The sequence below is a fragment of the Salmo salar genome, chromosome ssa22 (assembly GCF_905237065.1).
Source record: "Salmo salar chromosome ssa22, Ssal_v3.1, whole genome shotgun sequence".
Taxonomy (NCBI): domain Eukaryota; kingdom Metazoa; phylum Chordata; class Actinopteri; order Salmoniformes; family Salmonidae; genus Salmo; species Salmo salar.
The window spans coordinates 18,430,750-18,457,503 of NC_059463.1; the positions used below are offsets into that span (position 1 = coordinate 18,430,750).

At 41.2% G+C, this 26,754-nt stretch overlaps 1 protein-coding gene across 1 annotated transcript; it reads left to right on the forward strand.

Annotated features, from left to right (window-relative positions):
- The first annotated feature begins 1,340 nt into the window (after positions 1 to 1,340).
- On the forward strand, positions 1,341 to 24,830 carry LOC106583044 (sodium/hydrogen exchanger 3). The gene is made up of 16 exons (XM_014166803.2): positions 1,341 to 1,772; positions 10,730 to 11,032; positions 11,289 to 11,449; positions 12,349 to 12,427; positions 12,788 to 12,965; positions 16,377 to 16,597; positions 16,826 to 17,028; positions 17,181 to 17,270; positions 17,545 to 17,615; positions 17,774 to 17,903; positions 18,061 to 18,212; positions 19,445 to 19,565; positions 19,980 to 20,156; positions 20,268 to 20,322; positions 21,881 to 21,964; positions 22,124 to 24,830. The coding sequence occupies exons 1-16, from the start codon at positions 1,511 to 1,513 to the stop codon at positions 22,240 to 22,242; spliced, it is 2,406 nt and encodes an 801-aa protein (XP_014022278.1). The 5' UTR covers positions 1,341 to 1,510; the 3' UTR covers positions 22,243 to 24,830.
- Positions 24,831 to 26,754: the final 1,924 nt, after the last annotated feature.

Genomic DNA, 26,754 nt, shown 5'->3' on the forward strand with positions numbered 1-26,754 from the left:
TACATCTGTCAGTACAAACTTTGATTGAGTAAATTATGACATGATTTACATTTTTTCCATTCCTCACCCCAAAAAAGAGCACTACACCACTGCAAGTAAGATCTATGGTAGGTCTGTAGTCGGTGGTGTCTGTATGCCGCATGTGTTCCCCGCTGGCTTCATCCATCTAAGCAGAAGCCAAAATGCAACCATCTCGTGCTCATTACGAACAGGGTAAATAAAGGACCTTGAATGACAGCACCATGGACAACTCCTTTCACCCGGAGACTTCGGGGGCTATTTTGACCTGATTATTTTACTGTGCCAGCATTGCAATCCAATGCATGTACGATTTATGCAATAAACGGGGATATATTGCGGTGATGTACATTTTTGGGGGGTGCACTACAGAAGGCTGTAATACAGGACTGGTAAAGGCTCAGTGCACTATAGTGAAATAAAAGATTTTGCCCGCACTATAGACACTATATTAACCTGCTAATACAGGACTAGTAAAGGCCCAGTGCACTACATTTGCGGAAAAAAACATAATAAAAATATAGAATCTTTTAATTCAGATTTTTCAGAGGGTGCTGCGGCTATGCCCTCTGTAGCGCCTTGCGTTCAGATGCTGCCAAAAAGTTGCCAAAAACAGGAGGGGACTGAGCATTCATCCTTGAGGGGCCCCCGTGTTGAGGTTCAGCGTGGCAGGTGTGTTGTTGCCTACCCTCACCACCTAGATGCAGTTAAACTTCGATGATAGTCAATGCATTGTATCATGTTTGAAACAAATGGAGAATTTAATTAATGTATTGTCAAATCCCCTATGTTTATAATATGCCTGAGAGAAAGTTTATTCTAATTCCACAAGAGTAAAAGATCCTCACACCTCCCACACAGACGTTAACAAATATTGTGAAATATACACGTCAATCATTAAGACAAGCTATCAGACATTACTTAGCAGGTGTAAGCTGCTCAATTTGCAGAACGGTTGAATTATTTCAACTTAATCCAAAATAAATAATCAAAGTTAACCTTGGCTCAGCACAATGCACAACCAGGCATGCAAATAATGAACTGAAATTCCACACCAAAAACCGGTCCTAAAAATACCCACAGATCAAATGTAACAACTTTGTATCCGGCTTGAAAGCACACTTTAGGAATGACGTTTCCTCCTTGAGAGTGGCATAGTAATCTCTGCCCATGATTGAGTACAGTAGACTGAGGAACCGAAACAATGCGGACACTGCTCAACGTGACTGAGTAACCAGGAGCAGTGGCCCTACAGAGGAGGTACTTTACCCCCCCCCCCCGAGAAGACATATAAACAGCTGAGCCTGTGAGTCCATACACCTCTGCCCTCACTGCACCACCGCCCTCAGGCACCAGCCTGGCCCACACCACTGTGACCTGATCAAGTCTTCAGAGAGTGAGAAAGAAAGAAACTCTCTCAGGACTACTCAAAGAACTTTGAGAACAAGTTTTGCTGCATTTGATTCATTTATTGAACTAGTTATTTGGTGAAATGGAATATAGAACTTGCCTATGGCTGCTAGGGACAGCATTTCTTACTTGCACAGTGAACCTGTTTGTTGAGGGTACAGAGGTGGGAGCACCCCAGGGGTCGCACCCGGAGCCAGGGGTGGTGGGATCAAACCACAGCCAGGCTGGAGGGGGCCATGGGTCCAGCATCTCAGGGATACAAATCGTGACCTTTAAGTGGCACCATGTGGAAGCCCCCTACCTCATCGCCTTATGGATACTGGTGGCTGGGGTATCCAAGATGGGTATGTATACAGAAAGGGATGCGATCAGCTCCAATCTATCAGACATTGGTGTCTAATTTCAATTCAGTACTAATGAAAATTGTGCAAAATGATTGTTTTAATTCAGTGTTTTAAACCTTTAGGAAGAGCAGTTAAGTTCTTCAACAGGAGACCCAGTCTGTACTCAGGCTCCACTTTGGAAAGTTATTTCATAGTTTAGAATATTGTTAGACACAAACTGCTATGTCAGAGAATATACTGTGGAGTTACTATCAGACAAAATTATGCTGGCAGACATATGTGACTACATTTCCCAATTGAGTGTTATGTACCATTTACAATATTGACTTTTTGTACATTTGATAAAAGTACAGACTCAGAGCATCAAAATTGTATATCATACACTGCAGTTGGCGAAATATGGGAAAGTTATGCCTATTTGAAATGTGATTAACTTGTTATTCCAGAAAATCCACTTAAAAGTTTCTCACTTGCTGGAGAGCTCTTTTTTGAGTATGCCCATTCAGCATCGTTCACACCCTTTTCAGCCTTAACCCCACCCATCTCCTCCATTTAAGTCTTCACGTGAGGCCATGTGCTAAACTGAGTGATTAACGTAGTGTAGAAAACAAGTGGTGAAAGTAGTAGCCTATAAAAAGGAAATTCTCTAGGTAAAAATACACTTTATCTAGTCCTTGGCCTATATCCAAACACGTTGTTCTTCATATTGTCTCTAGTAAACACAATGTATATCCAATCAAACCACCCCTCAGACTCATCTACCGTAGCTAAGTGGATGGGTCTCTATTGTCTAGACTTGTTCACATGTTCATGAAATACAATAGATGACCATATCAACCCCCAAACACACCTGGCTAAGTTTATGGGTCATGTTATCATCTGGCTACGTGGACTCTTTTGTTTAGACATGTAGCAAGCTAACTAGCTAAACATATTCATGTACCATAATCCCAACCCATACAGTTTACATTTACATTTTTACATTTTAGTCATTTAGCAGACGCTCTTATCCAGAGCGACTTACACTAGTGAATACATACATTTCATTTCATGCATTTTTATTTTTTGTACTGGCCCCCCGTGGGAATCAAACCCACAACCTTGGTGTTGCACACACCATGCTGGCGTTGCAAGCACCATGCTCTACCAACTGAGGCACAGGGAAGTTTAGTAATACAAACGGTTTGTCATACACTTAGCCAGCCACCATGCATGAAATGATGCAGAATTAATCTGCAGGTAAAGCTAACCAATGATGATACGATGAGATACGATTTATAATGTTAGCTGGCGTTAGCTACCAAGCAACTAGCTAGCTAGGTTTAATGTTGACTAGCTAGCTAGCCAGTCAGCTAATGTTCACTAGCTAGCAAACAGTATTAAACAATGTTCAATATTCCAAGAATCATTGCATCTTTGTCATGGATGCTGTGTTTGCCCTTTATTTGTAGATGTAATCCAGTGATAGTTGTTTTTTACAAGAGCCTTCTGAGTTATCTTTTCGTCTCTCTCCACATTTGCAATCAAACTTCTACATTTTGTCCATGTCCTTCTCATACTCTGCTTCTACTGGGCATTACACTGAGTTCAAAACTTGGTCCACTTCTTCTGTGACAACAACACTGTTGGCACTACAGAAGGTAGTGTGTATGGGGCCAAGCTCCCTGCCATCCAGGACCTATAAACTAGGAGGTGTCAGAAGAAGGCCCAAAGAATTGTCAAAGACTTCAGTCACCCAAGTCATAGACTGTTCTCTTTGCTACCGCATGGCAAGCAGTACCGGATTGCCAAGTCTAGGTCCAAAAGGCTCCTTAACAGCTTCTACCCCCAAGCCATAAGACTGCTGAACAATTAATCAAATGGCCACCTGGACTATTTATATTGCCCCCCCCCCCCCCACCACACACACACACACACTTTACCCCTACCTACATGTAATAATTACCTTGACAAACGTGTACCTCCGTACCGGTACCCCCTGTGCCCTCGTTATTGTAATTTTATTACCGGTACCCCCAGTGCCCTCGTTATTGTAATTTTATTGTGTTACTTTTTTATAAAACTATTTACTTTAGTTTATTTAGTAAATATTTTCTTAACTCTATTTCTTGAACTGCCTTGTTGGAGAAGGGCTTGTAAGTAAGCATTTCACAATAAGGTCTACAACTGCACAAGTGACAAATACAATTTTATTTGATCAGGGAAGCCTACATTACCTTCAGACTTTTTCCACATTTTGTTACGTTACAGCCTTATTCTAAAATAGATTAAATAAATAAAAATACTCAGCAATCTACACACAATACCCCATAAATGCAAAGTAGAAACAGGTTTTTTAGAATTGTTTTCAAATGTATTAAAATTTTAAAACAGAAATACCTTATTTACATAAGTATTCAGATCCTTTGCAATGAGACTCAAAAATGAGCTCAGGTGCATCCTGTTTCCATTGATCATCCTTGAGATGTTTCTACAACTTGATTGGAGTCCACCTTTGGTCAATTCAATTGATTGGACATGATTTGGAAAGGCACAGAACTCTCTATATAAGGTCCCACAGTTGAGAGTGCATGTTAGAGCAAAAACCAAGCCAAGAGGTCGAGGGAACTGTCGGTAGAGCTCCGAGACAGGATTGTGTCGAGGCACAGATCTGGGGAAGCATACCAAAACATTTCTGCAGCATAGAATATCCCCAAAAATGCTGTGGTCTCCATCATTCTTAAATAGAAGAAGTTTGGAAACACCAAGACTCTTCATAGAGGTGGCTGCTGTCATGACGTTGGCCTGTGGGTAAGGTTTATGACCCCCCCCCCATAAATACCTTTCTCCCTTCCCCTCTCTGACCCTACTGAAGGACTTGAATAGCCTGTGTTAAATATAGAGAGTCTGGGAACATCAAACAAATGGGGAAAAGGAACCATATTTTGGTTATAAAACCAGTTGGAAATATGCTTGGGAACGTAATGAGTATGTATGTCAGTTCGGTTGTCATCTGAGACATTATGACTGATGACAGGACGACATAAACTGTACCTGAGAAAGTATACACCCTCTAGTTATCAGAGTAACATGGAATTGTTATGCAATTGAAATGTTTGATATTGAAATTGTTTGTTAGGAGATTAAATGTAATTTTAGCTTCCAAATGAGAGATTTGGGTTTTCATAAGGAAAGTGCCCTGCTTGATCAGTGGCCCACCCCTGTGAAGAGGAGGGGTTATAAACGATGAAACACATCCTTCCCCCTCTCCACTATATAAGCCTTTGACGAAAAGATAACCACGTGGTTCCAGTACGTGAGGTCTGCAGCCTCTACGTTAGAAGGACACACGTCAAGTACAGAACTAAGCCAACCTCGGCGTGAGCTTTGGTGGCGAATGGTATGAACTTTGAGCTTATTCACTACAGAAGTGATACTTCCTAGCCGTTGAGTTAGCAGCGACCGCTGTAGACGTGGGCTAGGAAAGGACGGACGACGGATCCAGTCTAACAGACGGACGAAGATACCACCACGTATCCAATTTACCACCAGAGACATTCTTCCGAGGACAGGAAGATCTGTTGGCCAACCCTGCCAGCATCTACGACCAATATACCGAAGCGCAGCTCAGAGTAAATATTTATTGCATTTTCCTTTTCCAAATGGGCGGTAATTTAGTAATGCATAAGATAATGTATTTACGATAGCATAGCTGCTGTTTCTTCGTTCCTAAATCTTCCCGCTCTTTCATTCAAGCCCAACCCCCTTTCCTTTGTGTAACCAGCTTTCATACAGGTTCCGTCCACCAGGACGTTTTCTGTATGACATCATTTGTATTCTGTGTATATGTAATTCTGTGTGATTAGGTATTTAGTAAATAAATAATTAAACCCAATTTGGTATTGCTGATTCAACTTGTTAGCCAGGGTTCGTGAAGATAGCCAAGAATTTACAACGTTCATTATGAGACTGAAAATAAGATAAGGGTTAATATTGACTGCTGCCGATGTAAAGTATTACTAAGTATTTTAAGAGTTTATTCGGAAGATAACGGCTCTATAAACGTTCTTCCGTGGTGCCCCGACTTTCTAGTTAATTACATTTACATGATTAGCTTAATCAGGTAATATTAATTAGAGAAAGAATTTTATAGGTTAGCATGTCATATCACTTAATCCGGCATAGCCAAAGACACGACACTGCCCGGCCAAACTTAGCAATCGGGGGAGAAGGGCCTTGGTCAGAGAAGTGATCATGAACCCGATGGTCCCTCTGACAGAGCTCTAGAGTTCCTCTGTGGAGATGGGAGAACCTTCCAGAAGGACAATCATCTCTGCAGCACTCCACCAATCAGGCCATTATGTTAGTGGCCAGATGGAAGCCACTCCTCAGGAAAAAGGCACATGACAGCCCACTTGGAGTTTGCCAAAAGGCACCTAAAGACTCACAGACTATGAAAAACAAGATTCTCTGGTCTGATGAAACCAATATTTTACTCTTTGGCCTGAATGCCAAACGCCACATCTGGAGGAAACCTGGCACCATCCCTACGGTGAAGCATGGTGATGGTAGCGTCATGCTGTGGGGATCTTTTTCAGCGGCAGGGACTGGGAGACTAGTCAGGACCGAGAAAAAGATGAACGGTATAAAGTACAGAGAGATCCTTGATGAAAACTTGCTCCAGAGCGCTCAGGACAGAAGACTGGGGCGAAGGTTCACCTTCCAACAGGACAAAGATCCAAAGCACACAGCCAAGACAACGTAGGAGTGGCTTCGGGACATGTCTCTGAATGTCCTTGAGTGGGGTAGCCAGAGCCCAGACTTGAACCCGATCGAACATCTCTGGAGAGACTTGAAAATAGCTGTGCAGCAACGCTCCGCATCCAACCCGACAGAGCTTGAAAGGATCTGCAGAGAAGAATGGGAGAAACTCCCCAAATATAGATGTGCCAAGCTTGTAGCGTCATACCCAAGAAGACTCAAGGCTGTAATCGGTGCCAAATGTGCTTCAACAAGGTACTGAGTAAAGGATCTGAATGCTTATGTATTTCAGTTTTTAATTTTTTTTATTATGAGCAAAAATGTCAGAAAATCCTCTGTTTTTGCTTTGTCATTTTGGGGTATTGTAGGTAGATTGATGAGGGGGGAAAATAATTAAATACATTTTAGAATAAGGCTGTAACATAACAATATGTGGAAAAAGTAAAGGGGTCTGAATACTTTCCAAAAGCACTGTATAGCCACACCAATTAATCAGGACTCATCTCTCGGCATGACCAGCCGCAACATTATCCCAGCCAATCAAGGCTTGACAAAAATAATTATTTTCTCAGTGAGAAAAAACTAAGCTCGTAATTTAACATTTTTATTCATATTTACAGACCACGTACAAGTACAGCACATGATAGTTCACATGTTCAAGAAGGCATTTCTGCCCCCCAAAATAAAATACAAATTCAAACGTCTCTCCTGTGAATTAGGAACATCCGTCTTATGCCTCACTTGAGAGATCAAGACACATATGGATATGAAAGTTTTAGTGTCTTTCTTTGTGGCCTGGACTCAAGTGAATCAAAGAATTTGTTCTTAGATTCTGACCTTCCAAGTATGAAATTATGGAATAATCAGAGTCCCAGTTGACTTTAAAAACGTACAATATTTGTAGAAACAACCAATGTTGGCATACAGTGGCAAGAAAAAGTATGTGAACCTTTTGGAATTACCTGGATTTCTGCATAAATTAGTCATACAATTTGATTTGATCTTCATCTTAGTCACAACAATAGACAAACACACACATTATAGTATTTTTCTTGTCTATATTGAATCATTTAAACATTCACAGTGTAGGTTGGAAAAAGTATGTGAACCCCTAGGCTAATGACTTCTCCAAAAGCTAATTGGAGTCAGGAGTCAGCTAACCTGGAGTCCAATCAATGAGACGAGATTGGAGATGTTGGTTAAAGCTGTCCTGCCCTATAAAAAACTCACACAATTTCTGTTCGCTATTCACAAGAAGCATTGCCTGATGTGAACCATGCCTCGAACAAAAGAGATCTCAGAAGACCTAAGATTAAGAATCGTTGACTTGCATAAAGCTGGAAAGGGTTACAAAAGTATCTCTAAAAGCCTTGATTTTCACAGTAAGACAAATTGTCTATAAATGGAAAAAGTTCAGCACTGTTGCTACTCTCCCTAGGAGTGGCCGTCCTGCAAAGATGACTGCAAGAGCACATTGCATAATGCTCAATGAGGTTACGAAGAATCCTAGAGTGTCAGCTAAAGACTTACAGAAATCTTTGGAACATGCTAACATCTCTGTTGACAAGTCTACAATACATAAAACACTAAACAAGAATAGTGTTCATGTGAGGACACCACGGAAGAAGCTACTGCTGTCCAAAAAAAACATTGCTGCATGTCTGAAGTTTGCAGAAAGCACCTGGATGTTCCACAGCCCTTCCGGCACAATATTCTGTGGACAGATTAAACTCAAGTTGAGTTGTTTGGAAGGAACACACAACACTATGTGTGGAGAGAAAAAGGCACAGCACACGAACAACAAAACCATCTCAACTGTAAAATATGGTGGAGGGAGCATCATGGTTTGTGGCTGCTTTGCTGCCTCAGGGCCTAGACAGCTTGCTATCTGGAGTGGATAGCTTGCTATCTGGAGTGGCCCATTCAGAGTCCTGACCTCAACCCGATTTAAAATGCTGCGGCATGACCTCGAGTGGTTCACCAGACATCCTAAGAATATTGCTGAATTGAAACAGTTTTGTAAAGAGGAATGGTCCAAAATTCCTCCTGACCATTGTGCAGGTCTGATCTGCAACTACAGAAAAAGTTTGGTTGAGGTTATTGCTGCCAAAGGAGGGTCAACCAGTTATTAAATCCAAGGGTTCACATATTTTCCCACCATGCACTGTGAATGTTTACAGTGTATTCAATAAATACATGAAAATGTATAATTGTTTGTGTGTTATTAGTTTAAGCAGCCCGTATTTGTATATTGTTGTGACATAGATGAAAATCAGATCAAATTGTATGACCAATTTATGCAGAAATCCAGGTAATTCCAAAGGGTTCACATACTTTTTCTTACCACTGTATACTGTGTATGTATGTATGACCGTAGGACCGAGATGGGAAGAATAGGATTTGAGGTAAATTTTAAACACCAGACTGATCAAAGGTAGCAGGCAATATCCATCCCTCCAGTGAGAACAAAATCTGTCTTTTGTGTGACATTTGTGCCATAAATAGGCCCAACATAACGCTACTACTGTCTGGGAACTGTAGCCTTTGTCAGTGTTATCAAGGCAACACACTGTTCTCCCGACCAAGTGCTTTTAGCGTTTTACTGAAGTTCATGGGATATATTAAGACATTCCGTAGATAACTGTTCAGAAATGTTGACAATGGTTTTTGAGTAGGTGCGAAATAAGTGTGAATATGGCATCTTCTTACATCCAGTACTTTTTATTCTCAAGGCCAATCACTGTGCTTCAGACAGGAACAGTGCCAAAAAAGTTGAACATTTAGAAGAAGGGAAGAAAAAGAAGAGCAAATGGGGAACAAAAATGTATGTTTTATTCAGTTAAAAGTTTCTCCAAACAAGTGAAGAATCATTTACTCAAAGATACTTTTCCAAAAGTTAGTCTGGAATGGTCGCAATCCATGTAACTAACCAATAACCATAAATGTCACAAAGGAAAAATCATTCGAACAACAGCTTATCTATTTGTTTACTTAACATTTAACTAATTTATCCCAGATCCGGAGTGTTGGGTATACATCACTTGAGTATAAGTAACACATAAAATGGATTAGAACTCTCCCAACAGCTTTTGCAACTTGCTAAATATTTTCTTTTCACAGGCAAGGTCCTCGAGGATAAATAAACAGAATAGTAAAGGAGAATCTAAACTTAATCTTTCATTGAGCATTCAGCAGTCAAGAGCAACATATAGCCTGAAACACCTCAGCAGAATATACAACCCTGAGGCACCGGAAAGATACAACCCTCAGCACTGTGGGTGGATGACAAATCTAGCTGTTGCTGTGCATTGTCAGTGAATATCTCCACATTAACATACAGAAGAAGTAATCTGAATAAGTAGAATCTGATAAAACATTTATGGCTTCTGAGAAATCCCTGCCTCATGCCACTTATCCAGAGTGTGTGTGAGTGATGAGCACATTTATAATGGTACGCTGCCAATAAATCACACTCCAGGGTTCAGAACACTTTCTCAGTCATCCGAAATGGTTGATCATTTACAAACGCCATCTCCTCCCACGTTTTAATCTCTTTGCTCTACCGTTTAGTTAGGGATTTGAGTTTCAGCACCTTCCTGTGTGTGAAGCCCAAGAAAGTTGTCAAGAAGGAACAAATGTCTGACTCCCTAGTATCCTGTGGGCATTTTGATCCCGTTATTGCCCAAGGATCAACAAAGTGTTGGGAGGCCAGGCCCTGTATTCATAAAGCGTCTCAGAGAATGAGTTCTGATCTAGGATCAGGTCCTCCCAGTCCATGTATGCATATTCAGTGGGATCTTAAAGGCAAAACTAAATTAAGCCTAAATCAGCACTCCTACTCTGAGACGCTTTATGAACACAACCCCAGGGATCAAGAACGTGCAAGGTTGACTGAACTTATTACCTAATTACGCTCAAATAGTGCCAGCGACTCGGCCCTGAAAAGTTGATGTTGACTTCAGAGGTTTGCCAGACAGTGAGCAGAGCACAAGCGCCATGAACTCTCTCTGAGGCATCATTGGAGTAATGAAGCAGTAATAATTGACTGGGTTGGTACCTGAGACATTTTATGGTTCAGGTCTGTTTGACTTGGCTCGGATGCACCTGAATCTACCAAAATTATCCCTGTAATCTTTTCTACTTGCTGACCCTCTTTGGCTGTCATTTCCTCTACGTATCTCTAACTTTGTCTCTTGTCTCTCTCTGTTCCCCAACAGTGGTCGAGCTGAACCACAGCCTGACCAGTGTGATCCCGGAGAGTGCCCTCCTCATCCTCATCGGTTGGATCCTGGGCGGCATCATCTACGGGGCAGACAAGATGCAGACCTTCACCCTGACACCCACCGTCTTCTTCTTCTACCTGCTGCCCCAAGTCATCCTGGATGCGGGCTACTTCATGCCCAACAAGCTGTTCTTCAGCAACATGGGCGCCATCCTGGTTTACGCTGTAATTGGCACCTGCTGGAACGCTGCCACTGTGGGTCTCGGCCTCTGGGGGTGCTGGTTGGGCGGGGCCATGGGTAAGGCAGCCAACATGTTTGTCCCAAATGGCACCACATTCACTATACAGTATACAGTAGTACACTTCTTTTGACTAGGGGGCCCTGGTAAAAAGTAGTGACTATACAGGGAATAGGCTGTCATTTGGAACTGGCCCGACCAAAGCTTGAACTGATGATTGAAACTGGCATTTGTGAGGTCCTCAATCAGCAAGTTAACGGGTAAGGTAGTTTAAAGGCCTGAGATCATTACACCTTTCACTCTGGGCCTCTGCAGGTGATATCGACATTGGTCTCCTTCAGTTCCTGTTGTTTGGGAGTCTAATTGCTGCTGTGGACCCCGTGGCTGTAATTGCCGTGTTTGAGGAGGTCCATGTCAACGAGGTCCTGTTCATCATGGTGTTTGGGGAGTCCCTCCTCAACGATGGTGTCACAGTGGTTCGTCTCACATTTTCATCCTCATTCAACAACATACAAGGCCAAGTCCCAAATGACACCCAATTGGTGTCTCTGGTCAAAAGTAGTTCAATATGTAGACTAAGAATAAGGTGCCATTTAGCCTGCTGAATTAATGTTTACACAATAGTTTTTTGCCCACAAAATGTACTCAACTTTTGAAATCTGTTGTTTTAGTGACCTTTATCATTGCAAACATATACCCAATGAGTGAAGTACAAAGGCAATACACAAACTGCATTCCAAGGCAGGGCTCCTTGGCTGAACTGCATGCGTCAGTCATGTGCTTCACTCAGAGAATGCTGTCCGTTTGTACATAACAACATCAGTCACATACAAATAGACCAGGAATAATTCTGTTTGTCCAATGGATAGATTACACCAATTATTCCATTGATTGTAACACAATAAAGCAGGGTATTCAAACTTTTTCAGCAGGGACCCCATTTTTTTAGGCGACACCACCCCACCCAAAATCTAATTACACAAAATTAAATTCAGTACATTTTGATTTTCAAATAACATTAACAAATAACCTTCAATTCACTGCATTTTGATCTTTCTAGGAGAACCAATACATACATTTACTCAATACAATTACATTTTTCAAATGATCTTTCTCAATAGCGTTTGTATATTGTCCCATATATATTATATATATATATATATATATATATATATATTTCCCCCCTCAAAAATAAAAAAATAAATAAAGTTGCAATTATTATTTTTTTAATTCCCACCCCACTGCAATTCCACGACACAGACTTTAAACACCACTGCATTAAAGAACGTACTGTTCTATTGATTTGGTTGCATTTGGTTCCCTAACCTCCCCACCTCCTCAGTGACCGGTCATCTTTATGTCCATGTTCCCTCAGGTGCTGTTCAATGTGTTTGATGCATTCGTGTCGCTGGGAGGGGCAGAAATCGATGCTGTAGAGATCATTAAAGGCATAAGTATGTAAGATCCGCACACTTTTTGCATCCCAAATGACTGTTTCCCTATTAAGTGCACTGTATAGCGAATAGGGTTCCATTCGGGATGCGCCTTTTCAGCGTTGGATTCTCAGGCCAAATGCCAAGCCATTAACAACCCTGTCGTGTAATCAATAGTGGCAGCTTCTTGTGCCATCTTAAAGCAAACTAAAAGGGTAATGCAACAAGCAGTAGATTATGTAATCTGTTTAACCAAAATGTTATGTATTCATGAAATAATCAATATCTTTGTTCACTGTTTGCCTCTCCATATGTCCGTCTTCCTCTTCCTCTTTCTCACTCCTCTTGCGCGCTCTCATTCTCTCCCTCTACCATGTGTAGTCTCGTTCTTCGTGGTGGCATTCGGAGGCTCCCTGGTTGGTATTATCTTTGCTCTGCTGATCTCGCTCCTGACCAGATGCACAAAGAACATCCAGATCATCGAGCCAGGCTTCATCTTCATCCTGGGCTACCTCTCCTACCTGACAGCTGAGATGCTTTCTCTATCCGCTATCCTGTCGTAAGTGCATCTGAGTGTTATGTTGATTTATTAGGCCAACAATACCCTTTCCGTAAAGGGATGTTCTATTCAAAACACAATCTAACATGATTTTTCCACTTGGCTGTAATCGATTTGGATATGTATTTCAGTTACTTAGTACGGTTTATTCAGAAAGTATTCAGACCCCTTGACTATTTTCACCTTTTTTTATATATTACAGCCGTATTCTAAAATGGATTAATTTATTTATTTATCAATCGACACACAATACCCCATAATGACAAAAGGATAACAGGTTTGTAGAATTGTTTTGCACGTCCATAAAAAAAATCAAAAACAGAAATACCTTATTTACATAAGTATTCAGACCCTTTGCAATCAGACTCAAAATTGAGCTCAGTTTCATTCTGTTTCCATTGATCATCCTTGAGATGTTTCTAGAACTTTATTGGAGTCCACCTGTGGTAAATTCAATTGATTGGACATGCTTTGGAAAGGCACACACCTGTCTATATAAGGTCCCCCAGTTGACAGTGCATGACAGACCAAAAACAAAGCCATGGGGTCGAAGGAATTGTCCGTAGAGCTCCGAGGCAGGATTGTGTTGAGGCACAGATCTGGGGAAGGGTACCAAAATATTACTGCAGCATTGAATGTCCCCAAGAACACAGTGGCCTCTATCATTCTTAAATTGAAGAAGTTTCAAAGCATCAAGACTCTTCCTAGAGCTGGCCGCCCAGCCAAACTGAGCAATCGGGGCAGAAGGGCCTTCGTCAGGGAGGTGACCAAGAACCCGATGGTCACTCTGACAGAGCTCCAGAGTTCCTCTGTGGAGATGGGAGAAACTTCCAGAAAGACAAATATCTCTGCAGCACTCCACCAATCAGGCCTTTATGGTAGAATGGCCAGACGGAAGTCACTCCTCAGTAAAAGGCACATGACAGCCTGCTTGGAGTTTATAAAAAGGCAACTAAAGGACTCTCAGACCATGAGAAACAGGATTCTCTGGTCTGATTAAACCAAGATTGAACTCTTTGGCCTGAATAACAATAGTCACATCTAGAGGAAACCTGCCACCGTTCCTACGATGAAGCATGGTGGTGGCAGCATCATGCTGTGGGGATGTTTTTCAGCGGCAGGGACTGGGTGACTAGTCAGAATCGAGGGAAAGATGAATGGAGCAAAGTACAGAGAGATCCTTGATGAAAACCTGCTCCAGAGCGGGTTCACGATCTAACAGGACAACGACCCTAAGCACCAAGCCAAGACAACACAGGAGTGGCTTCAGGACTCTGAATGTCCTTGAGTGGCCCAGCGAGAGCCTGGACTTGAACCTGATCGAACATTTCTGTAAAGACCTGAAAATAGCTGTGCAGCTACGCTCCCCATCCAATCTGACAGAGCTTTAGAGGATCTGCAGAGAAGAATGGGAGAAACTCCCTAAATACAGGTGTGCCAAGCTTGTAGCGTCATACCCAAGAAGACTCGAGGTTGAAATTGCTGTCAAAGGTGCTTCGACAAAGTACTGAGTAAATGGTCTGAATACTTACACTACCGGTCAAAAGTTTTAGAACACCTACTCATTCAAGGGTTTTTCTTTATTTTGACTGTTTTCTACATTGTAGAGTAATAGTGAAGACATCAACACTATGAAATAACACCTGGAATCATATAGCAACCAAAAAGTGTTAAACATATCAAAATATATTTTATATTTGAGATTCTTCAAATAGCCACCCTTTGCCTTGATGACAGCTTTGCACACTCTCGGCATTCTCTCAACCAACTTCATGAGGTATTCACCTGGAATGCATTTCAATTAATAGGTGTGCCTTCTTAAAAGTTAATTTGTGGAATTTATTTCCTTCTTATTAAATGCGTTTGCCATTCGAATACCGAATGCCATTCGGTTGTGTTGTGATAAGGTTGTGGGGTGCAGAAGATAGCCCTATTTGGTAAAAGAACAAGTCCAGATTATGGCAAGAACAGCTCAAATAAGCAAAGAGAAACGACAGTCCATCATTACTTTAAGACATGAAGGTCAGTCAATATGGAACATTTCTTGAACTTTGAAAGTTTCTTCAAGTGCACTCGCAAAACCATCAAGCACTATGATGAAACTGGCTCTCATGAGGACCGCCACAGGAAAGGAAGACCCAGAGTTACCTCTGCTGCAGAGGATACGTTCATTACAGTTACCAGCCTCAGAAATTGCAGCGCAAATAAATGCTTCACATACTTCACACACATCTCAACATCAGCTGTTCAGAGGAGACTGTGTGAATCAGGCATTCATGGTTGAATTGTTGCAAATAAACCACTACTAAAGAAGAATAGATTTGCTTGGACCAAGAAACACAAGCAATGGACATTAGACTGGTGGAAATTTGACGTTTGGTCTGGAGTCCAAATTGGAGAGTTTTGGTTCCCACCGCCGTGTCTTTGTGAGACGCAGTGTGGGTGAACGGATGATCTCCGCATGTGTATTTCCCATCATAAAGCATGGAGGAGGAGGTGTTATGGTGTGGTGGTGCTTTGCTGGTGACACTGTCAGTGATTTATACAGAATTCAAGGCACACTTAACTAGCATGGCTACCACAGCATTCTGCAGCTATACTCCATCCCACCTGGTTTGGGCTTAGTGGGACTATCATTTGTTTTCAACAGGACAATAACCCAACACACCTCCAGGCTGTGTAAGGGCTATTTGACCAAGAAGGAGAGTGATGGAGTACTGCATCAGATGACCTGGCCTCCACAATCCCCCGACCTCAACCAAATTGAGATGGTTTGGGATGAGTCGAACTGCAGAGTGAAGGAAAAGCAGCCAACAAATGCTCAGCATATGTGGGAGCTCCTTCAAGACTGTTGGAAAAGCATTCCAAGTGAAGCCGGTTGAGAGAATGCCAAGAGTGTGCAAAGCTGTCATCAAGGCAAAGGGTGGCTATTTAAAAAATCTCAAATATATTTTGATTGTTTAACACTTTTTTGGTTACTATATGATTCCATATGTGTTATTTCATAGTTTTGATGTCTTCACTATTATTCTACAATGTAGAAAATAGTAAAAATAAAGAAAAACCCTTGAATGTGTAGGTGTTCTAAAACGTTTGCCCGATAGTGTATGTAAACGTGATATTTAAGTTTTTTTTATTTTAAATACATTTTCAAACATTTCTAAAAACCTGTTTTGGCTTTGTCATCATGGGGTATTGTGTGTAGATTTATGATGGGGAAAAAAAACAATTGAATCCATTTTAGAATAAGGCTGTAATATATCAAAATGTGGAAAACGTCAAGGGGTTTGAAGGCACTGTATGTACAGTGTGAGCCACGTATGATCCTTATTGATGATTATGGTCCACAATCTCTGGGCCCTCTACTCAAAAATACAATGAAATACAATCCCTTTGCCTGCTGTGCCATAGGATCGTGTTTTGTGGCATCTGCTGTCAGAAGTATATCAATGCCAACATGGATGAGAGGTCGGTCACCACAGTACAATACGTCATGAAGGTGTTCGCCAATGGCTCAGAGACCATCATCTTTGTCTTCCTCGGCATCTCGGCCATAGATCCAGCTATATGGGTGTGGAACACAGGCTTCATCCTCCTCACACTCCTCTTCATCTTTGTGTTCAGGTTCATAGGTCAGTTGTGAAATTTAGTATGATTTTGTGAGATCGCTGGTGATTCTATTTCACTCAATCTTCATAGGATGAACAATATTGTAGTTTGGAAGCTTAGGGCTGATTATAAACTTGCAATCCCTGTGTGTGGAACTCAATATTTTACTCAAAGATTCTCGTTCAAGGCTTCACATTACCGGCACTAACAGTCTGTGTGTGTGTATGTATGCTTGTGTGTTTATATCACAGGGGTCTTTCTCCTTACCTGGATTCTGAACAAGTACCGACTGGTTCCCTTGGAGTTCATTGATCAGGTGGTGATGAGCTACGGTGGCCTACGAGGGGCAGTTGCCTATGGCCTTGTGGCCATGCTGGATGAGAATAAGTTCAAAGAGAAGAATCTGATGGTCAGCACCACCCTCATAGTGGTGTACTTCACTGTCATGCTGCAGGTAAAATGGCTCATTTAAATGTAAAACTTCAGTCCATTGCGATTTCATTAGTTGTGTAAACGGTTTTCTTCCATAGTGTAATATGTCTTGACTTGAATAGACTGGCATATGTTAATTACCAGTTTACTATATATTCTTCTTCTTTGTTGCAGGGAATAACCATGAAACCACTGGTCACCTGGCTGAAAGTGAAGAGAGCAGCCGTGACAGAACTCACACTAGCTGAAAAAATACAGAATAGGGTAAATATTTGGTTAGAAGTCTTTGTTGTTCATCAACCCGAGAATCAGATAACTAACCATACATCTCTCTTATAAATCCACAAAGTAAAGTTTCACCTTTTGTTGTGTGAGATCTTCAGGGTCAGATCACAAAAGTCAAAGCCACCTCCAATATAGCTGAACCCTTATTTTACAAGGCATCAACCATTTCATCTAACAGTGTTGAAATTGGTTGACCTAAATATAATCTTGACAAAATAAATCCATGACTCACCATTCTTTTTCATTTGTTCAGACCTTTGACCACATGCTTGTCGCCATAGAGGACATTTCTGGACAAATAGGACATAACTACATGAGAGACAAGTATTTGGACACGAACATCACATTATCAATTTCAATAAGTTATTATCATATTATAAGTACAGTTTGAATTAATATATCACATACCATACCTTGAAAGACAGAACGTTAGCACAGAATTTTACTCTTATCCTTTTCCTATCTTCTCGTATCCTTCTAAGGTGGCATAACTTTGAGGAGAGGTGGTTGTGCTGGTTCTTGATGAAGCCCTCTGCCAGGAAATCTCGTGACTACATATTCAACATCTTCCACCAGCTCAACCTCAAGGATGCCATGAGCTATGTAAAGGAGGTAAGAGCAACTCACAAGGGCAGGGAAAGCCATGACAACTTGATACTGTATTTACAAACACAATACATTGACCACCAAGATTCCTGATCTACAGTAACATTAACAAATAAAGAAATTGGATGGCAGACCATGAAGTCTTCTTATGCTCCCACCATAGGGAGAACGCAGAGGCTCATTGGCGTTCGTTCGGAATGAGACCAAGGCCGATGTGGATTTCAATAAGAAGTTTCGTGCCAATTTCTCTGAGATTATGCCTGACATCATGGCAGATAATATGGGACCGGATGATGTTCCACTCTCCTCTATCTTGTAAGCAACATTTCCTGACTTTAGGGTCAAAAGTAGTGCACTAAATAGGGACTAGAGTGTCATTTGGGATGCTATCTAAAACACATGCATCATTAACTTGGGTTGGCGGAAATATAAACTTAAACCCTTTTTTCATTCTATGGCAACTATAAATGTATACCATCACAGGGAACTGTTTCATTGGAAGATGCAGGATGACTAGCATAAACATGACTTATTTACGAGAAACACACCTGCTAGTACTTCCTTTAGGTTTTTAGGTTTTATTTATTCACACCAAAGAAAATATGCGAAAGACAAAACAGTACAAATATACTTTTTTTTTAATGGTAAAAACAGTGTGCAGGTGAGGTTGGAAGCCTAAAAGGGCTTATATGAAAACCCCACCACAAATATAAGTACAAAAAAAAAGTTTGTTCAATCAGTTAAACAAAGCATATTAATTATAATTGTACATGATATACTCAGTATACAGTAAAAACTATGTTGGATTAGGTGTGTGTGCATGTGTGAGTTAGGCTACAAGGAGGGGATTATTGGGTAGTTTGATTCAATAGGCTGACCCCCAGTCTTCTCTTGAAGTTACTGAGGGATGATGAGGTTTTGGCAATATGACAATAAGAATTCCAGAGTATGGTACCTCTGCATCTGATAGAGAATTGACTATGTGAGTGGTGGCAGTTGGGAGGGTGAAGGTTATCACAGTGTCTTGTGTTATATAGATGGATTTCAGAATTAACCTGGAAGAATCCATTGAAAGGTCAACTGTCTGGGAGGTATGAGTATTTGTAGATGAAAGTGCATAATTGGCGTACATTCTTGTCGTAAATAGACAAGATATTGAGTTTGTACATAGATTTGTTCTTATACTTTTTATAATTTGCAGAATTCAGGGGAGAGGGATTTGTGATGTGTCATCTTTATCTGGATCCCAATTAGCTGATGCCATGATGACACCTAATCTTCCTTTCTAATAGTTTTAAGTAACTACTATTGGTATAGTAACTACTATTATTATACCACCAAATATGATGATTCAAAATAGAAACAAAAGCATACAGTAGCAAAAGCATGGTTAGTAGACACTAACTTTTTGTAGAGTGAGATCCTTCTCCTTGCTCCTCAATGTACTGTAACACTTGAAATACTGTAGGTCTGGTCCATTTTCAGTGTCTGCCCTCCAGTGGCCAGCAAAACAACAACACTTTACATTTATGTTTCTTCCCTTCTAGACAGGACATTGTGCCCTCTGTCTGCCTGGACATGCATGAGCTGGACCTGAAAATGAGGGAGTCAGAGGACTTTAATGCACACCATCTACTGCAGCAGCACTTGTACAGAGGCAGGAAACAGGTATTAGATCACCCAAAAATCTCAGGGGCGGTTTCCCGGACATCGATTAAGCCTTGTCCTGGACTTAAAAGCAAACTGAAAGGAAAATCTCAGGATAAGGCTTAATCTGTGTCTAAAACGCCCCTCAATGTTGAGCAATTATCTTAGCACCAAATCACTTATCATTAGTTTGCCACTGTCACTGGTTGCTGGTTTCATCGTATTAGTTTGTGTGCCAACAAGCCAGTTGTAATCCTTTTACCTTTTCTTTTTGTTGATACTGTACTCAAAGGGAAATTCCAATCTTTGGGAGTAAATGTATGGGGATTCTGTCTCCTCAAGCATCTCCTGCATCTTGTCAATCCACAATCAGCCATACACAGATTAAGATGGTCAGTTACCCTGTTCTCTTCCTCTCATTCCCTCAACTAACAGCACAGACACAGGTACAGTCGGAGCCACCTCGAAACCAACAAGGATGAGAATGAGGTGCAAGAGATCTTCCAGAGAACAATGAGGAGCCGTCTAGAGTCATTCAAGTCAGCCAAAATGGGTGTCGCCCCTCCCAAGAAGATCCAAACCAAGCATCAAAAGAAAGATAAACCACAAAAGGTCAGGGGTGAAGGCACTTTTTCCCCCTTCCTCCGTGTCCAACCTCATAGCCATCCTCTTATAGACAATGTAATATGTATGTTGTGTAATTTCATGTTATGTCATTTTTAGATGCCAAATGGAAACTCCACGGATAAAAGTAAAAACCATCCTTATAGGGATAAAGGTACTTTCTCTTTGCTTTTCACTTCTCTTTTGCATTATATGAAAAGGTTAAGGGGGGAAAAGATGGGCTTAGATACCTCTGCATTAACCTAATGTAACGAGCGTAAAAGAAATGGCTCAAACTAGATCCCCCACATTTTGGTCTTGATGCACTGTTCATCCAATCCAGTAAATGTGGAGGTGTTAAGATGGAGTGTCACCTTGTTAACGTCCAAAAACAGAAGTCGCGTCTAGGCCTGTGGCAGTCATGAAAGTTTGTCAAACGGTTATTTTCATACAAAAGACTGCTGCTGATGCCCGCCTTTGGAACATTAACATTTAAAAAAGGCTAATAAATCAATGTAATGTACACCATCACAATGAATCCATTATTTATTTTAGGCAGGTCTAAAGAAACATTATGATATGATGAAAATGTATTTCAGAAGAACAGAATATGGAGTTGGCCTACTGTATGTTATCTGACTACGTGCCATGCCATAGGCTTGTTCATTTAGCGGAGGATGCTGATGGAAGGAAGGCTCATAATAATGGCTGAAACAAGAGCCAATGGAATGGTATCAAACATGGAAACCATGTGTTTGATGTATTTGATACCATTCCACTGATACCGGTCCAGCCATTACCACAAGCCCATCCTCCCCAATTAAGGTGCCACCAACCTCCTGTGGTATGCATAATAATACAGTCACACTCAAAGGCGATTAGTAGAATTAGTTTAATATTGGAGTATAGGCTAGACCAATTATTTACCAAAGACATCGTTAATCAGTTTTATTTAAATGTTTTTCTGCCCTGTCTAATATGCGGATGCGTGTTTTGAATTAATCATCACCTTAGAAAGCACTGTCGATTTCGTTGTTAGGCTTTGAAACAACATCCACATGACCATGTTTTCCACTCAGTTTCAACCTGCTGTTGAACTTATTTCTTCAAATTGATCAATAATCATAGTGAGGTGAGTGTTTTAAAAGCACAATACTATTAAGTGTTTGATGTGATTTTCAATTGCATTTGCATTGATGTTAGAGTGGTTAGAGCACGTGTTAAACTCATTCCATGGAGCTCCGAGTGTCTGCAGGTTTTCGCACCTCCCTTGGACTTGATGAATTAAGGTCACTGATTAGTAAGGAACTCCCTTCACCTGGTTGTCTAGGTCTTAATTGAAAGGAAAAAACAAAAACCAACAGACACTAGGCTATCAATGGAATGAGTTTGACACCCCTGGGTTATATGGACAATAGAGCCCTGTGTGCCAGGCCGTTAGCGACCTGATGGCCGTTAGCGAGTTGGGTACTACCAAGCATGTCCAGAGTGCGTAAGAAGAGATTACCCTTATTCAACGGTCAAGTGTAATTTTACTGCAGTCATGACTCATGACTGCCGGTGTGGCGGTAATACTGTCACTGCAACAGTCCTAGTCTCATCACAGGCTCTTGCTTTCATTTCCCCTGAAAACCAGAACATACGGTTGTTGACAACCCCGCAGAGGCTACCCCTGCATAAATTAACAACATCATTTCATTGTTTTCTGATTGGCTGTTTTGCTCTTCCTCCAGATTTTGAGTTTTCTGAAGGAGACTGTGGCTCTGGTGGCGAGGCTGCTGGCGATTTATTCCCCATGAGGGCCTATAGAGTAGAAGGTAAGAGTCTTCTTCACATCAACTCAAGACTAATGAAACCAACCAATTTAAACATGGCAAAGCCACACTAAAACCCTTAAGTTACTAACACTAATCACACCTCAGAGACCTTTTCAGTAAGTTAAATCAATTCCATGAATTCTATCCCTCCTGGTGTAGCTGGAATAGTGAACCCAGCCTTCATGGCAGAGATGGACCCCATGGACAACATGCAACAGATGCAGCAGATCCCACATGTAGCACTTCTTCCACAAAATTTGAACTCCTTTGACCCCTAATCCTGGGTCCAGGTCGTGACCCCAGTTGCCAAATAATCAAACATTGCACCTGCTCTTTGACAAAACATTTACTAGGGCATGTTTTCTTTGCTGTTCAGTTGTTTAATCATAGTTCTGTATACCCAGACAAAACATTCCAGGTCCCGTAACCCTTGTGCTCTCCAATAAGGCTTTCAGTCTTTCACAATTGACTGAGCTCTTCCCTCTTCTTAGTGTATGTTTGGTTGTAGGTTAGGATTTTTTAAAGTAAAGGGAACTGTGCTGTATATAACTCCATTGTAACACATAAAGATCATCATGAGACCAACACCAAATAAGAATGTTGGACATTTGACCTTGCCATCCAAATCCATGGTAAATTCTGACCCGGTTTACCAGACAAAACCAATCCCTCAAACAATCCAGGCTTTGACTGGCTTGCTCACATCCCATGTAGGCTGACAGTAAAATAAAGTTCAGTCACACTTTATTTGGATAGTCCCATATAGATGATCTACAGCTGGTCGTATTATTTACATTTTAGTCATTTAGCAGACACTCTTATCCAGAGCGAGTTACAGAGTTACAGTGCATTCATCTTCAAAACACTAGGAGGGACAAGCACATATCACAGGCATAGCAAGTACATTTTTCCTCAGTAAAGTAGGGTGGGTGTCAGAAGGGGGGAAGGAGAAAAGTATCTAAGTGTCATCCGCATAGCAATGATAGGAGAGACCATGTGAGGATATGAAGGAGCTCCTCCTGACCGGCTTAGCTGCCCACAGCCCTGTTCTGTAAACTTGCAATGAGTCACTCAGCCACGGAGCAGGAGGGCCGAGCCGGCTGGGAGGAAAGGTGACAGTACAAGTCATAAGATGCGGAAAGGGAGGAGGGTAGGGTCGAAGAGGCAGAATCAGGAGACAGGAGAGAGAAGGACTTAGCAGAAGGAAGAGATGTAAGAATAGAAGAGGAGAGAGTAGTGGGAGAGAGCGAGCAAAGACCATGACCATCTGGGTAGGGGCTGAATGGCTAGGTTTGGAGAAGAGTGAGACAGATAAGGAAACAAAGAAGTGATGAGATACCTGGAGGGGGGTGTGCAGTGAGATTAGTAGGCGAACAGCCTCTAGTAAAAATGAGGTCAAGCATATTGCCTGCCTTGTGAGTAAGAGGGGACTGGGAAAGGGTGAGGTCAAAAGAGGCAAGGAGGGGAAAGAAGGAGTTGGAAAGAAAGAAATCGAAGGCAGATGTCGGGGAGGTTGAAGTCGCCAAGTACGAAGAGCGTTGAGTCTTCACCAGGAAAACACCATATCAAGGTGTCAAGCTCATTGAGGAACTCTCCAAGGGCACCTGCAAGGGATAGATGACAACAATGTTAAGCTTGAGTGGACAAGTGACAGTGACAGCATGGAATTCAAATGAGAACAAGTGAGTGAGGGAGAAAATAGAACATTTCCACTTAGGAGAAATGAGTAGCCTGTGCCACCACCATGATGACCAGATGCTCTGAGACTATGAGAGAAAACATAGTCAGATGAAGAGAGAGCAGCTGGAGTAGCAGTGTTCTCTGGGGTGATCCATGTCTCCGTCAGGGCCGAAAAGTCAACGGACTGAAGTGTACCATAAGCTGAAATGAACTTGGTGTTCTTGACTGCAGATCGGCAGTTCCAAAAGCCACCAGAGACCAGGAATTCCACATGGATTGCGCATGCAAGGTACACTAAATTAGAATGGTTGCAACCAAGGGGCGGGGAGAGTCTTTAAAGCCTACAGGGAGAGGAGCGAACAGGTATAGAAAACACACAGAGTTGCCAAAGCCACAAAAGAGCAAAATGAGATCATCAGAAAATAACTAGGAAAGATACTGAAGTGAGAGTGTGGTGTGGGAGCCTTCCTATCTTTCCTTCCTCTAATAACTCTGCAGAACAACTAGGCAGAACAGTCTTAGTTTTGAGACGAGACCACCACTGACACGACCACAGTTTACAGCTGCCACTGAGAAAACAGAGGAGACTGAGGAGATTTAACAAACTATACTGTATGTTGATAAGTAACTGCTTGCTAAGGTTACAGTTAGGGTTAGGTTTGGAATAATCGTTAGGGTAAGGGTTAAGGTAAGGATTTGGGTTAGGATAAGGTTAGAGCTAGGGTTAATGGATAGTTGAAATGTTGTTGATAGTTATTGAATATCTACTTGGGACTATCCAAATAAAGTGTTCCCGAAAGTGTAATGACACACCATATTTAAGTCCATTGAATGAAACCAAAGCAAGCAAGTTTATGCATGGATTCAGACTGTCATTTTTGTGACCACCTCATGTCCTCACCCTTTAATGTGATCAAATTATGTAGATTTAGTTGATTATAAAGAATATAAAGCATTTCATATGACAGTAATTTATTGAGAGGATGACATAATCTAATGCAATTTTAACAATTGAAATGCTGTCTTAATCACTTTGTGTTTTTTTCCATTTGTTTGAGAGATTTGTAGCCGTTTTTGGGGTCAAGATGTGGTTGGTGTTGAGAGATTGAATTTTACAGATGTAAATGTCACTTATATAGTAAAGAAATAACCTATTTATTCACCAATAAAGTTTATTGGCTACCTGTATCGTGTATCAGTCTGTTCAGCTTTGCATTAGACTAATCTAAGCAGACTATTGTTTCATGGGAGACATATCATTCAATAATTAACTTACAATGGTGTCACTCATCATAGCCAGGAGTTGTACCACAATGACTAGCTTGGTACTCTGTTACGGTAAATGTGTAGAAACTGTAAATCTATAGATTGCCAGTCGCTGCGGTAAATCAGGACATCTTTTAGATTTACCAGTGAGACAGAGAATTCACACATTTACCTGGGAATCTATAGATTTACCATTTTTATACCTTTACTATAACATCCCCATTGAGAGATGCCCTAACAATAGCCTCTAGAATAAACCTGTTACACTCTCACCTCCCTCAAACTTACAGGTTAGCTGCAGTGAATAAACAATGATTTGAAATGTTCCCTTTTTGAATATATTTGGCAATACACATCATGAATTAGTTCCTATGAATAAACAGATACAAAATGTACAATGGTCCAAGGAATGCTCTACAAAATACAGCAGCAATTAATTACCTTCAATTTGAAGTTGAGGATCAGAACAGAAAAGTGACAGAGATGAACAGATGGTACTGAAACTGGCACAGATGTTGACCAACTTCCTAAGGGAAATCAGGCTCAGCAGAATGTCATTGGTATAATACAGTAATGGTAACATGGGCCCTGGTCAAAAGTAGTAAACTATAAAGGGAATAGGGTGCAATTTGGGATGCAGTCATTGGCCTACATAGAGGACCAGTCAGTCAATCCGTCTGGATAACATTTCAAGCCGTAATGTACAACTTACATCACTGTTAAAAGCCTAAACACATTGACTAGATTCTCATTCTTGATTTGTAAGTTATCATTTTCAACAAACCCTATTTCCATCATTTGCATTGGTGCTCATAGGCATAGAAAAGGGAAAGATATTTTGTGGATCCATAGGCAGTAATCAGCAGCGGCCCACCCATTAAGGCGTTAGGGGCGGCGCACCCCTTGTGACTGGTAAAAAATATATATAATAATAATAATATACACTACCGTTCAAACGTTTGGGGTCACTTAGAAATGTCCTTGTTTTTGAAAGAAAAGCACATTTTTCATCCATTAAAATAATATCGAATTGATCAGAAATACAGTGTAGACATTGCTAATGTTGTAAATGACTATTGTAGCTGGAAACGGCTGATTTTTAATGGAATATCTACATAGGCGTACAGAGGCCCATTATCAGCAACCATCACTCCTGTGTTCCAATGGCACGTTGTGTTAGCTAATCCAAGTTTATAATTTTTTTAAAGGCTAATTGATCTTTAGAAAACCTGTTTGCAATTATGTTAGCACAGCTGCAAACTGTTGTTCTGATTAAAGAAGCAATAAAACTGGCCTACTTTAGACTAGTTGAGGGTCTGGAGCATCAGTATTTGTGGATTCGATAACAGGCTCAAAATGGCCAGAACCAAAGCAGTTTCTTCTGAAACTCGTCAGTCTATTCTTGTTCTGAGAAATGAAGGCTATTCCATGCGAGAAATTAAAAGAAACTGAAGATCCCGTACAACGCTGTGTACTACTCCCTTCATAGAACAGCACAAACTGGCTCTAACCAGAATAGAAAGAGGAGTGGGAGGCCCGGTGCACAACTGAGCAAGAGGACAAGTACATTAGAGTGTCTAGTTTGAGAAACAGACGCCTCAAAAGTCCTCAACTGACAGCTTCATTAAATAGTACCTGAAAAACACCAGTCTCAATGTCAACAGTGAAGAGGCGACTCTGGGATGCTGGCCTTCTAGGCAGAGTTGCAAAGAAAAAGCCATATCTCAGACTGGCCAATGAAAAGAAAAGATTAAGATGGGCAAAATAACACAGACACTGGATAGCGGAACTCTGCCCAGAATGCCAGCATCCCGGAGTCGCCTCTTCACTGTTGACGTTAAGAC

Excerpts from the sequence above, each read along its gene's own strand:
- LOC106583044 (XM_014166803.2), top strand. The coding sequence starts at position 1,511 with ATGGAATATAGAACTTGCCTATGGCTGCTAGGGACAGCATTTCTTACT. Across the intron at positions 17,271-17,544 it reads CTGAAAAAATACAGAATAGG|ACCTTTGACCACATGCTTGT; the intron begins GTAAATATTTGG and ends TCATTTGTTCAG. Across the intron at positions 20,157-20,267 it reads AGAAAGATAAACCACAAAAG|ATGCCAAATGGAAACTCCAC; the intron begins GTCAGGGGTGAA and ends TGTCATTTTTAG.